Below are 12,350 nucleotides of genomic sequence, written 5' to 3' on the forward strand. Positions count from 1 at the left end.
ATTCTTTTTTTCTCTCTCTCAATGTTATACCTGTGTACAGTATTCTCAGATTTTATGTTTGCATACCACCCTATGTAACGCCTGAACATGATTTCTGAAATAATGTTCCTCCTCATGCTCAGCATGGTTAAAAAGTCATTAGTGCAATGAGTTCCTTTAGTCAGCAGTGGGAGCTTTAGAGTCAGACAAAATGCTAAGAGGAGGGTCTGTTTCGCTTTGAATGTTTCTCTCTGTTTTGGAATTACCCCGGATAAACTGAACACTCTTGTTTGCCTTTACAAGCTCGTGCACAACACAGTTCTCTGTCTACAGACTATTTGAAAATGAAGGTTTCACCTAATAATTATTAAGGGATTTGGGTAGCTGGGTGGGAGTAGAGGGGATGAGGGAAATATCTATTCATTGTGCATTTATTTTATTCTTATATTTACAGTCTGAAAAGAAACGGTATTCTTTGTGTTTAGCTGATGTTGTTTTGGGTTTTTTTATGCTGTATCCTTTATATTTTATTTTATATTTCAAAAAAATGACAAAATCTAATTTTCCCTTATATATGTTTCCTTTCCTTGTACCACAAACTGCATATTTCATGAAGGCAGCAGAATAAGAATTGGTGTTAAAGCATATGTTTTGCACAAAAAAATGTAAAATAATTCACATGTTGTTTGGGCCATGAAGAAATAAATGTCAATGCAACATTTTTACCTTTGTGTGATATAATACATCTAAAATATTTCTTTAATTTTGTACAGTTTTGAGAATTTATTGTTAAAGGTGTGCTCCTCTATAGTCATCTACTTACTAATCTAATTCATATATTATATTCTCATGCTTGCCTCAGTGGCAGACTCCTTATACAATCAAGATTAAAATATAACACGGACTATTTTTACGTTTACACCCATTTAAGGTTTGAGAAGAGTAGTGGTGCAAAAGGAGAGCCGATACGGAACATATGGAAACCCTTCACAATAAACAATACTATTTGAGTTATTTGAGGACCCTGAATACAACTAACTTTTTATTTCCTGAAATAAATTCTTCAAATATAAAATTTGTGCATTAAGCAAATGAATTTGTTTGAGCTGTTACAAAGCCTCGAAATATTACAGTTAAATAATCTGCAGGATCACATTTTTTTTATTTTTTCCTGTCAATATGAGGCGGAAATGTTTTCATACAGAAAAGCGTTCAAGTTTTATTTTCAAGATTCTCCAATTATAAAAATTTACCGATGTAAAAGATGCACTAAAATGTATGCCAACAAACCGAAATAAATAAAGTGGGGTTACGATTTTGCTGCTAAAGACTGTACAGACTCTAAGTGCAGGTTACTCATCTCACCTGCAAAACTCACAATCACCTCAACCAGCACCCCTCCTGCATGCACCCATTTGCCCCCAACCTTATTCAAGCATCCCCTCTCTGAACTCCAGCACGGGTCCATCTACTTATTGCATTATGTACTATTAAACAAACTTGGACTTCTTAAAGGCAGAGTCAGACTTCAGAGGCTGTGTGCCATGTTTATAGGGATGGACTGTACAGTACACAGAGATTTCTCATTTCTCTTAGTGACCTTGGGCACAGTGACATGTATGGTTTTGAGGCTTTGATTTGCCATGTTGAAGTGTTGCGGAAAAGGTGCAATGCAAGATAATTTTGGCATTTTTTCCCCCTCCTGGGAGCATAGAGAAGTAAGAAATACAGCAGTTCATACTCTGGAGATTACAGGTAATATGGCACACAGCCTCCATAAACATTCTTGACCCAGCCTGATGATGGAGATATTGCTTCAGGAGAGACTTTTCACACTTTGATTTGCCTAAAATGAGATGGAGAACTCAGTGATCAGACTCTTTGAGGTTCCTCGCGGAGAAGCCAGCACTGGCTGTATATCTCCCAGCATTACACACATGCTATGACAACCAGGTGAGCAAGAAGCACACTCCTGCAAACAAATTGAGAAAATATCCTCAAACAGATGATATTGATGTATTATTCATGTCAGAAGAAATACTAAAATGATCCATCTCAGGCCATTGAAGCCAGGTGATAATCCACTTGCTTGTGGGGCAGCCCTTGGCGAATTAGAGATGAGGAAACCATTGTAGATCCCTCTAAGGTCAACATGGCTGAACTGGTGATACATATGTATGTTAATTTGCCTAATCTCACTTCTACAAATGTCTTACAGGCACATAAAGGGTTTAACACTAAGACATAATGATATCAGGGCATCAGGCGGGGGCTTATGAAAACACAAGGCAGCCATGGCTTTAAATCTTATGTAGAAACCTTTGTATTGACTGTCAATATCTAGAGTAAAATACCAAGGCATGTATTGTCTGGATATTCTTTTTCAATGAAAACATTCATTTCAGTTTTTGCCATTTTTTTCCTATTAAAAAATATTCTTTAACTAGTTACAGTTTAAATAAAAAAAGAAGTCTATTTAATTTGGTTGAATTTAAAATATTTTATTAATTTTTTGAGTGTTCTCTGAATATTAGACTATTAATTTCTATGAATAACACTTTAGCTAAAAGCACTTGTCATGTCAGATCCCCGCTGCCAGTTTTGCTCAGAGTTTAACAGACATCAATGAAGTCAAAAATTAATTTACAACCTGCTCTTTAGAAAGAGAAGTCCTTATCTCATGTACACACTTCAGATATATCAAATAGACATAAATGCTTTCTATGCCTCCCTCCCTTGATGCCAACAAAAGGCACTGTACCTGACGGAGGGCTGCTACTTGCACTACTTTCGGTTTAGATAAAAGAGTTATTTAATCTTTATTTAATCTGAACAACCCTTTGAATTCCCCCAGTGTTTTTTAACAGTTGCTCACAATGATTAGCACCTTCAAATTTTTTTATTTTTTTACATTTTGATTACATCATATGCTTATCATGCAGCTCTTTCTGTGGCCAGATTTAACTTTTTTCAGACAGAGAAAAAGTGTAATGAGAAAAGTTCACCTACTGAAAAAAAGGATCTCTCTTAATTGCAATTGCAAAACTAAGGATAAGGATCAAAAGTCAGGAGAACCTGGAAGAATTACCCCTAATAAGTCTGTCAGTTTAGCTTGGTTATATATCCAAGTATTTAGACTTTTAATCATCCCCAAATTATTCCAACTATATATTATGTCGCCAGAATCTGATTTTATTTCTCCTGGTTTTCCTGCAAGAAAATCAACATTTTATAGTGGGAGAAAAAAAAGTTTTCTCCCACTTTTGTTCCATAGTTATATCTCCACCTTTCCCATTGAGTTCCCCTCTTAGTCAGAAAAAACATAGGCTATCTATTCAAAAGGCATTTAGTCCATTTCTTTCTTGGCCGGTAAACCTATTCATCAATTGTTCTGGCTTGTAGATTGCATTCTAATGCTAATCTAGCGTGTTAAATATCTTTTTGTTCCCCTTTCACCGTTTTGTCATTCAGTTTATCCAGTTTTGGCCACCCATTTTATTTATTTATGCGCCTGCTTCTATTCATGCGCTCATGTATTTTTTATTATGTTGTTTCACTGTCATGCAGTGTCAACTCACTCTATTCAATGTGGGCTACTTGAAGGGCTTGGAGGGACAAAGCGTGTACACATTGCACTGCTATTCACTCCGGCCAGCTGGATCGACTGAAAAAAAACCTTGTGAAAAGAAATCCTCCACAATGGACACAGAAGAAGTGCACAATGCTAACAGTTTTCCAAATACCACTGATTGCTTTCATCACAATGAGGGAAAGCAGCCGCTTTTGCTGAGCTCCACTTCAACAAACAACACTCTCACAAAACCTCCCAACCCACGTTTTGTTCCCAGACAAAACCTCCTCGACCGTCTAAACGCTCCCAGAGTTGGAAAAAAGTTCTTTCAGCTTTCTTCCTCTTTTGCTCAAGAAAAAAAAAATATAATAAAAAAGGGTCAAAGAAAGAGAAAGAAATGGTCGCTGAACTCGCAATGCGGATTCTTTCACAGCCTCCGGGACGATCTCTGTTTTGATCCGACAGTTTTGCCCTTTTATGACACCTCCAAAAAATACGCTTTGTCGTTCGTGACACGTCATTCAGAAATATCTCATTACAAAATGAAAAAGAACGAGGAGTTCTTTTTTTTTTCTTTAAAAAAAGAGGCCTAACCTGGAGGAAAGCTTCAAATTCCGGTGTCAAAAAGTACACATTTTTTTTCCGCTCTGCGCTTTTCTACTGTGAACTAAACACAACGCGCTGTTTTCGAGGCCAAGAAGGAAGTTCCGTAAAAAGGAGAGATCGAGGTGTTACAATGGAGAACATAGCGGTGAAAGGGTTTAATTAACCGTGACGGAGATAATTATCCCTGGACTGTCCAAATTAGTTTTGCATAATCGCTCTGATCCTTATGAATTAATCTCTTAGTGTAGTCTGGTAGAAGCGCTTTGCTTAAATTACGCATTTTACTTTAAAAAAAAAAAAAAAAAAACTACGTGCGCGGTAACGCACATACACACCTGTTTTACGCACGCAGGTGTACGCGCACACGTGACTGCACACTCCTTAAATCGGGTGATAAGCATTTATTTGTCTTTAAAATTTAAGTTATTGTTCTTTTAATTTGTATTAATTGCTATTGCTGTTTGGAGTTTTTTTTTTTTTTTTACCTTAGAGCGCGCAGCTCAGGCTGATTTAGAGCATAAAAGACGTGTTTGTTCTGCAGCCTTAAAGCAGCTCTCTCCTTTTTTTCTTTCTTTCTCCTTGGGAAAAAGAAAGCTCAGAGTACCACACAGTTTTATCTTCCTTCCTATTCACGATTAAAATTGTGATAAATAAGGTTTTGGCTCTTGATAACAATGGGCTGATTTAGATTTCCCCCCCTAGTAATGCCATTCAATGCGCGGACAAAAGCGGCCTTTGGAGGATACCTTACACTTCACCTGGACTGAGGAGCAAGAGCAGGAAAAAGAAAAGATAACAATCTTGTTCATCTCATCAAGAACTACAGCCGCGATTCCCTTCCGTTTAATCCGAATACGCTTTATTGTAGTCCTTTGCTGAACAAGTGAACAGTAGCAATAGTTTGAAGTACATAACGGAGGTTAAAGAAAACACAAAACATACAAATTCCATAAGAGTTAGTTAAAAACGTCTTTTTTTTTCTGCACATGATACGAGGAGTGGGAGAATGGTGAATCCAGGAAATTATAAACCCACTAAATAAACTTCCATCTGCAACTTTTTTTAATCTTCTTCTGCATCTTCAAATCTGAACTTTTTTTTCAAGAGAAAGAAAATGGGGTTTGGTGAATCAAACCCCGAAAGTTATAAAGCATTAAAACTGAATATCACCTTCAAAATAAATTACATCCTCTACGTTTCATGTGCAAATAATACAGAACTAGCCTCATTCACTTTTTTTTTTTAAAAATCGTCTGGTTCACCATAGATTCCACTAAACAATAAATAGTACAGACATCTATAAAACGGTTTAAAAACTCAAAATATACACCGGGTTTCTAGTGAAATACGTAGCTTCCTGGCCCTATCTCAAACACTAAGCCTATAACGGCAAATAAACTAAAGTCATTTTTATCTGTACACATTTACAGTGCTGTAACAACTCCCCTTAACCCGTGAATTATAACCTCCGGCAACTTATTTGCGAGGAAATGCCTTGATCCTTAACATGGTCATTGTATATGCTGCCCTTGATTCCAAACTGGTTAGTCAGGCAGGTGCAAAAGATAGAAATCGATCAGGACACCCTTAAAAATGAGTTTTCACAAGGGGAAACTGCTTTTATACCTCTCTCTCAACTGTGTGCATGTGTGCCATCTTTTTAGTCCTTTTCCTTGTGGCTGTGTGAAGTGATGGCTTGGTAATAATAGATTAGAGAGTTCTCTAAATAAGCATTACCTTAGATAAAGGCATTAATCAATATACATACACATGTGATATCTGAGACGACGAGCACTTCATCACATGTACAGGTTTGTGCATGCACAATAAAACTCTTGCGTGAATAGCTTTTTTTCTGTTTGTTTTGATTTCACATTTCATTTTCTCAGATGTCCAAAGTGGGCCTATCATAATGCCGCAGCATATGCAGGGTACGGTTCAAGTTGAGGTTTTCCCATCCCGGGGAGCAGAATGTATGCTAAGGGTGGTTGGAGTCCTGCTGAGGGCCAGGCCGTACAGTTACACGGGATCATGTAGCCTGGGTTTCCCGGGGACGGATGTGAGTGAGTGTGGGCGTGCGTCCCGCCACCTACACTGCCAGTCCCGGTGAAAGCCGTAGCGCCTCCCGGCGGGTAACCCAAAGGAGAAGCGTACGGAAACGAAGGTGGGGAAAGCTCGGTCATCTTGGATCCCAGGTCGAAAAATGAGTAGGGGTTCGTGGACATGGAGGGGTTGAAGAATACCCTGGCCGCCGCAGCCGCAGCAGCTGCTGCCGCCTTATCGGGGTTCCCAATGATAGACTCGGAAAGTGCTCCAGTGGAAAGCCCGTTAACTTTGAGTGCGTCGTGCTCCCCGAGATTATAGGGCACGGGGAAAGAAAACTTGTCTTTTTTCATCAGAGTCTTGGGCTTCCGCCTCGGTCTGTATTTATAGTCTGGGTGTTCCTTCATGTGCATCGCTCTCAGCCGTTTGGCTTCGTCGATGAATGGCCTTTTCTCAGACTCGGTGAGAAGTTTCCACTCCGCTCCCAGTCTCTTGCTGATCTCGGAGTTGTGCATTTTAGGGTTCTCCTGAGCCATTTTTCTGCGCTGGGCTCTGGACCAAACCATGAAAGCATTCATCGGACGTTTAACGTGATCCATCGGTTTAGACATGTTGGCACAAACTGTCTCTGAAAGCAAAATATTGCACAAAAATCAAACAAAGTATAGATAACTTCCAAGTTAAGTACAGAAAAAACAAAACGCACTTTATAAAGAGCAGCTTATTCAGACAGCGTCAGCAGGACGACATTAAAATGAAGATTCACTTAGACTGCAGCTCGTACATTTGCTTACTTACTTAACACTTCAGTTCTTCATCTCCCCGGTGATTATCATGCGAAAAGTACAAACGGCAGCGTCCTTAAGAGTGCTCCAGTGTTTCCTGCTTCATGGTTCCATCCAGCAGTGGTACGGCGTTGGTAAAGATGAAGAAGATGAAGCAAAAGAAAAACTGTGCCTTGCTTTCCTCTTGTCGCCTGAGACTGTCAACCAGCACTCAGCAGCAGCATACACGCAAGTGAATGGTAACTCCCGCCTGCCCCATGTGAAATACAGGGGTTGTGCGGCAGGTAGTGAAAGTGCTGCTAGCGCATGCGCACTTGCAGCGATCACGCAGACGACTGCTGGACAGTTTTTTTTTCTTTTCTTTTTTTTATTCTACCCTGATTTTAAAGGTTATACGCATCTCGTATTTACATCTTTATGTATTATATGAGAACTGTGTGTCCTCGGTGTTAAAGGTCAGTAGTTTCATCTTTTCATCCCAACAGCTTTATTCTAATGAGAACTTTGTGTTTAGTTTTTTAAAGAAAAAGTAGGCTACTTAAGAGATGTACCTGAAATACCTGAGGACGGCAGCACATGTGAAAATTAATAATGCTGTCAGGTTTAGGGTGGAAAGCGACTGCAGACAGATGTTCGTTGACGTTTACTCTCACCTTGTATTGAATTTCTGAAATCAGATAGTTAAAAAAAACAACAACTCGCGTGCTTTCACTGATTTAAAAGGTATCAGTAGACACTTCCTCTCAGTTTCATGTGTGCGTTTGACAAATCAAACCAGCTCACTCCACTTTCTCACCTTTCGTCCTCACCGGTGACTCCGTGTGCTGTCCCTTTCCCCTTCCCTCTTTCCCCTTGGGTGGCAATGCCATTCAAACAAAACAAAAAAAAGTAGCGCGAGCACAAGACGACACGAGAGCTAAAGAATGTCTTCTTTAATTTTCTGATATTGCGGTATTTGTGGTAAATAAGCAAATGTTGAGGAGGTCTGAAGTGTTTCTAATCGCGCTTGGTGAAAATTAATTACTTTCCTGAAATCCCCCTTTTCACTTTCACTTCAAAGGACTTTCCCAAGGGCAGCGAATCAACAACTGAAATTAGGTTGTCGAATATTCAACTAAGCAATTACAGCTATCTGCAGGACCTGTTGAGCAAATTGTAGGTTTAAGTGGCTTGTTCTGGCACCTTCTCTGTTGCACATAATTATATACATATGTATGTGTGTGTACAAAAAAGGAAATAGAAGAGCGGCATCGAACAATATTATAAATGAGGAATTAGGCTGTAGGTCGAGCGTTTAAATGAGGATATAAACGGAAGTTTAATTCAATTCACCTTAGTGTTGTCCTTTTTTAACGGTTCAGCTTAATCTCCAGTTACACAATATAGAATGTGGAATTATTATTATTATTATTATTATTATTATTATTATTATTATTATTATTATTATTATTATGATTATGATGATGATGATGATGATGATGTCGGGAAATTATTGAAAGTTATCAGTAAAGACCCAAAGTGAAGATGAGGATTTTTTTTTTTCTTATTCACATTTCTTTTTACAAGGATTAGCGTTGTTTTATTACCGCGGAGAGAAGACGCTCACTGAGGCATCGCTCTTTTGTTTCAGGTACGAAACCTGACAAGGTGAAGATGATCCGCGCCGGAAACGGGGACCAGATGAGAGACAAACCTGCTGCTTATAAGCTGGCTGGCAGCATCTCTCAGCACCGCGCGCCCCTTTTTTTTGTTCGCGTGTCATTCACCTCGATAACGTTCCCGCAACGAAGCGCTGCACGCGCTCACTCCACAGGAGCGTAAACCTCTCGTGACACCAAAGTGCAAACATTTCTATAAACTGTACGTAGAAGCCCGAGTGGAAAGTTCTCGCTGGGAGTTCTAGACGTGCAGAGGTAAGTATGTGCACACATGCTTGCTGTCACTGGGCCCCTCGAGATTTCTTATTTACTTATTTATATGAATTTCTCATTGCTGTTCTCTTTTATTGTTAGGGTTATTTGACTGCATGGAAATATATAAATTATGGCCTCTGTTTTAATGATGTATATTGCGGATTTGAGGCCTGCTTTAACGGGGCAGGTACAGCCACCAAGGAGGTTGTGTGCTCAGAAAAAAATGTCAGGATTTGTTTTATCTGTTTGAAAGAAGAGCTTATTATATTGTAGACTGATACAACATTAATTTATTCAATTTGTAATGGAATTCATATCTAAAATAATAATAATAATAATAATATAACAACAACAGTAAACACTCCAGTCTGTGTTCCCCCCCTGCTTCTTCTTCTTTTTTTTAACCTCTGCTTGGGTCCTAGAAGGAACACTTAAATAATTCAACATGAGTTAGTGAGAGTGGGAGAATTACCTGCCGATAAAGCCTGGGTCCAGCCTCTGAGACGGAGCCAGCACTCCCACCTCACAGCACATTGATGATAAGAGTGAATAGAAAAATATCATGCAAATAGAAGGCAGACAGCAGCAACAACAAGCCCATGGGGACATTTTCCTACCCTGGGAGATCGCGCACAGTTCACTCTAAAGTGCTAAAGCCATCACTCTGAAATAGGACCCCCTGGAGGTGCAAGAATCTCCACGATAGCGACAAACAGTTTATTCTGCTCAACACTCCACTAAGTCTGTGAGAAAGCACAACAAATTGTGGGGAGAGACTTGATGAGGATCCCTGGATAATCCCAGTTTGCATAAAAAGCCCTCATCTATAAAGAATATTGTAGGATGTGCACTTCACCTCCTCCCACTTTTCAAAGTGTTTACTGTTATTCTCCCATTGGAGCTGGAAGGAGGGGGAATCGGGTCTTTAAAATAAATTGATTTCAAGGGAACACAAGTTGACCTCTTGCTATCTGATGGCTTTCCTTTGACTGGGGGGAGAAAAAGCGAGGGTAAACAACAATATCTTCTGTTTGCCACTTCAAACCCCAGAGTGGGGAGTATTTACTGTCACATGAAAGTTTGCTCATTATCGGGGAGGTTTGTAGAAAGGGAGAGGGAGGGTTCCTGATTGTGTACCTGATGTGGTTTCTTTCTGCTTGTCTGATCACAGCTCTGCCTGGATCTTCCCCTTCCTTTTTTTGCCGCCGTGGCTGCTTCATGCAGACCGAGCCAAGAGAGAAGCGTACACCTCCACAGCGAAAGGTAGTCATTTCGACTGTGCTGAGATGATCTTTATTTACCCCTACACGCTCATGACAACTGCTCCACTTTTGGGGGTTTTTTTTACAGATGATTTTCAGATTAAGGATTTAAGTGTGCAGATAAAGAGCACAAATCAGGATCCAAATATTTCATTAATTTAGCTAAAACCTATTTAAAAGCGCGATAGCTATCATAAAAGCGGCGCTTTAAGGATGGAGAAATATAATTCTGTTACACACATAATTACTGGATATTTTCAGTTAACTCGCTTCATCATTTTTGCACATTTTTTGCTAATCACTCGCTAAAAGAAAACAGGACAACAAAATCCCAAATTTTAAGGCATAAATGTGACATACAGCGAAGGACAAAAGTGTTTTCCCCGTGATGTGGAGAGCATTGAAAGTCAATTTGTCACTATCGCACGCCATTAGCCGCAGAGTCTTATCTCAAGTGAGCCTTTGATAAAGTGTTAATGACAAACAGTTTAGTGCTGAAAGTGATCCCATTGATTACTATTTAAAGGTGATTGCGTTTAGATTAGAAGTCATTTTGTCTAATGAGGTTCCTTTACAGCGTTTACAATACGTAGAAAACATGCTTAAGTGCAAGGCAACATAATGACAGGATTGGTAAAGAGACAATGCCGACTTCAGCATCACCTCAAATGAGTCACACGCAGAATGTCTGAATAAATGCATAATTAATGTGAATATAAAGTTAATATTTTTTTGTGGTTTGAAAATGTGACCTATTTTGAAGGTTGTGTTCTCAAAATATATTCAATAAGTGCCAAATTAGTTGTGCAGTTCTTTAATCATTCTAATTATACAGTCTTTATTGCTCCTTAGGGCAGAATTTTGTGTCTTTGTCTCAGTGGGAATTATTTTGGTGAAGAACCAAAATATTTACTCAACCACAACCTAAATATTACGCATATCAAGAGGAATTGAGAAATAATCCCCTCATAGAGCACAGTATTAACTTAATCACATTAGTGAAAATACTATTGATAGTGGTCATGATCCCTGGTGAGGGAATCTGTGATTCACAATAAAAAAGCCATACAAGATAGAACACAAATTAAAGACTGGGGACTTGAACAGGCAAAATGGCCCTGAGGACTGAGCGAGAGTGTGTGCGCAAGAGTGTGTGTGTGTGTGTGTGTGTGTGAAAGCTTGAATGATGGTAAAGAGGGAAGAAAAACGGGGAGTGATTGTCAGTTCAATCTTCGAGGACCTCAACTGACAGTTACAACAAACTTTGAAAGCACATTATGGAAGGAGAATGGCTACACAGAAGCATGTGGAGTCCGCCAGGCTGATAAGACCTTCATCTTTAAACCGCCGCTTGTCAAAGTATTATATGTAATCTCACACTGCAGAATATCTCCACACCCCGAGGGGCAAACAAAATAGCAGCGGCAATCAAATGACTTCCTGGATCATTAAAAAGAAAACGGCCGATCCAACCGTTTGTGAAAAGTCAGATTTTTGAACTGCGATTGCTGCCACCCACCCGCAGGGTATATGTTTAGCTTAAACCTGCCACGTATTCTCTATGGCAGAGCCCCGTGGTTCATATCCAAAGATATTTGCTTACCTCGGGGCTATGAGATGACTTTTCCAATGATAGACTATTTTGAACCATTTAGCGGATACATTATCACTGGCCTTTCTTCCTTATTATATTCCCCTTATCGCCACAGCATCGCTGCAAAGCCCCAAATAGAGAGTTGTAATTACCCAGACTGCCACCTGATAGCAGCCCTTCTATCAGCTTTATCACTCCAGGTCCTGCTAACTCATCATAGAGACAGAGGGAAGAAAAGGCCTGCTTGTGGCACAGCCCACCACAGATAGCTCATCTCTCAGATACACGTATAGTTCCAATTGGGATCAGAGAAAACTGATGCACCAAGGCAATTTTTTATCCACCCTTTTCCTTCAGCCCCACAAAGACTGCGCTCTCTCAGTCCTCTCCTAGTCTCTCGCTCTTTATGTCCGAGCTGAATTGAGGCCACTCTGCAAACAATAAGAGATCCAATCTCCTTGAACCCGTGGCAGCGCAGTATCATGCTATTTGGGCTTTTCTAGTGCCCCATCGTCCTTCAGAGGGAGGAAAAGAAAAAAAAATTCCAAAAGGTGACTCGTTCATCTTTAACACCACACACAGTGTCAAAGACACTCG

At 39.7% G+C, this 12,350-nt stretch overlaps 2 protein-coding genes across 2 annotated transcripts in view; both read right to left on the reverse strand.

The window, feature by feature from the left end:
* The window catches only part of LOC113007538 (multidrug resistance-associated protein 4-like), an 87,969-nt gene that overhangs the window by 18,156 nt on the left and 57,463 nt on the right, over nucleotides 1-12,350 (reverse strand). The gene's annotated exons all lie outside the window — the stretch shown is intronic.
* sox21b (SRY-box transcription factor 21b) lies at nucleotides 4,993-7,269 on the reverse strand. The gene is made up of 2 exons (XM_026144209.1): nucleotides 6,998-7,269; nucleotides 4,993-6,825 (listed from the first exon to the last, which is right to left on the reverse strand). The coding sequence occupies exon 2, from the start codon at nucleotides 6,808-6,810 to the stop codon at nucleotides 6,064-6,066; it is 747 nt and encodes a 248-aa protein (XP_025999994.1). The 5' UTR covers nucleotides 6,811-6,825; nucleotides 6,998-7,269; the 3' UTR covers nucleotides 4,993-6,063.

The sequence above is a fragment of the Astatotilapia calliptera genome, chromosome 16, assembly GCF_900246225.1.
Source record: "Astatotilapia calliptera chromosome 16, fAstCal1.2, whole genome shotgun sequence".
NCBI lineage: Eukaryota > Metazoa > Chordata > Actinopteri > Cichliformes > Cichlidae > Astatotilapia > Astatotilapia calliptera.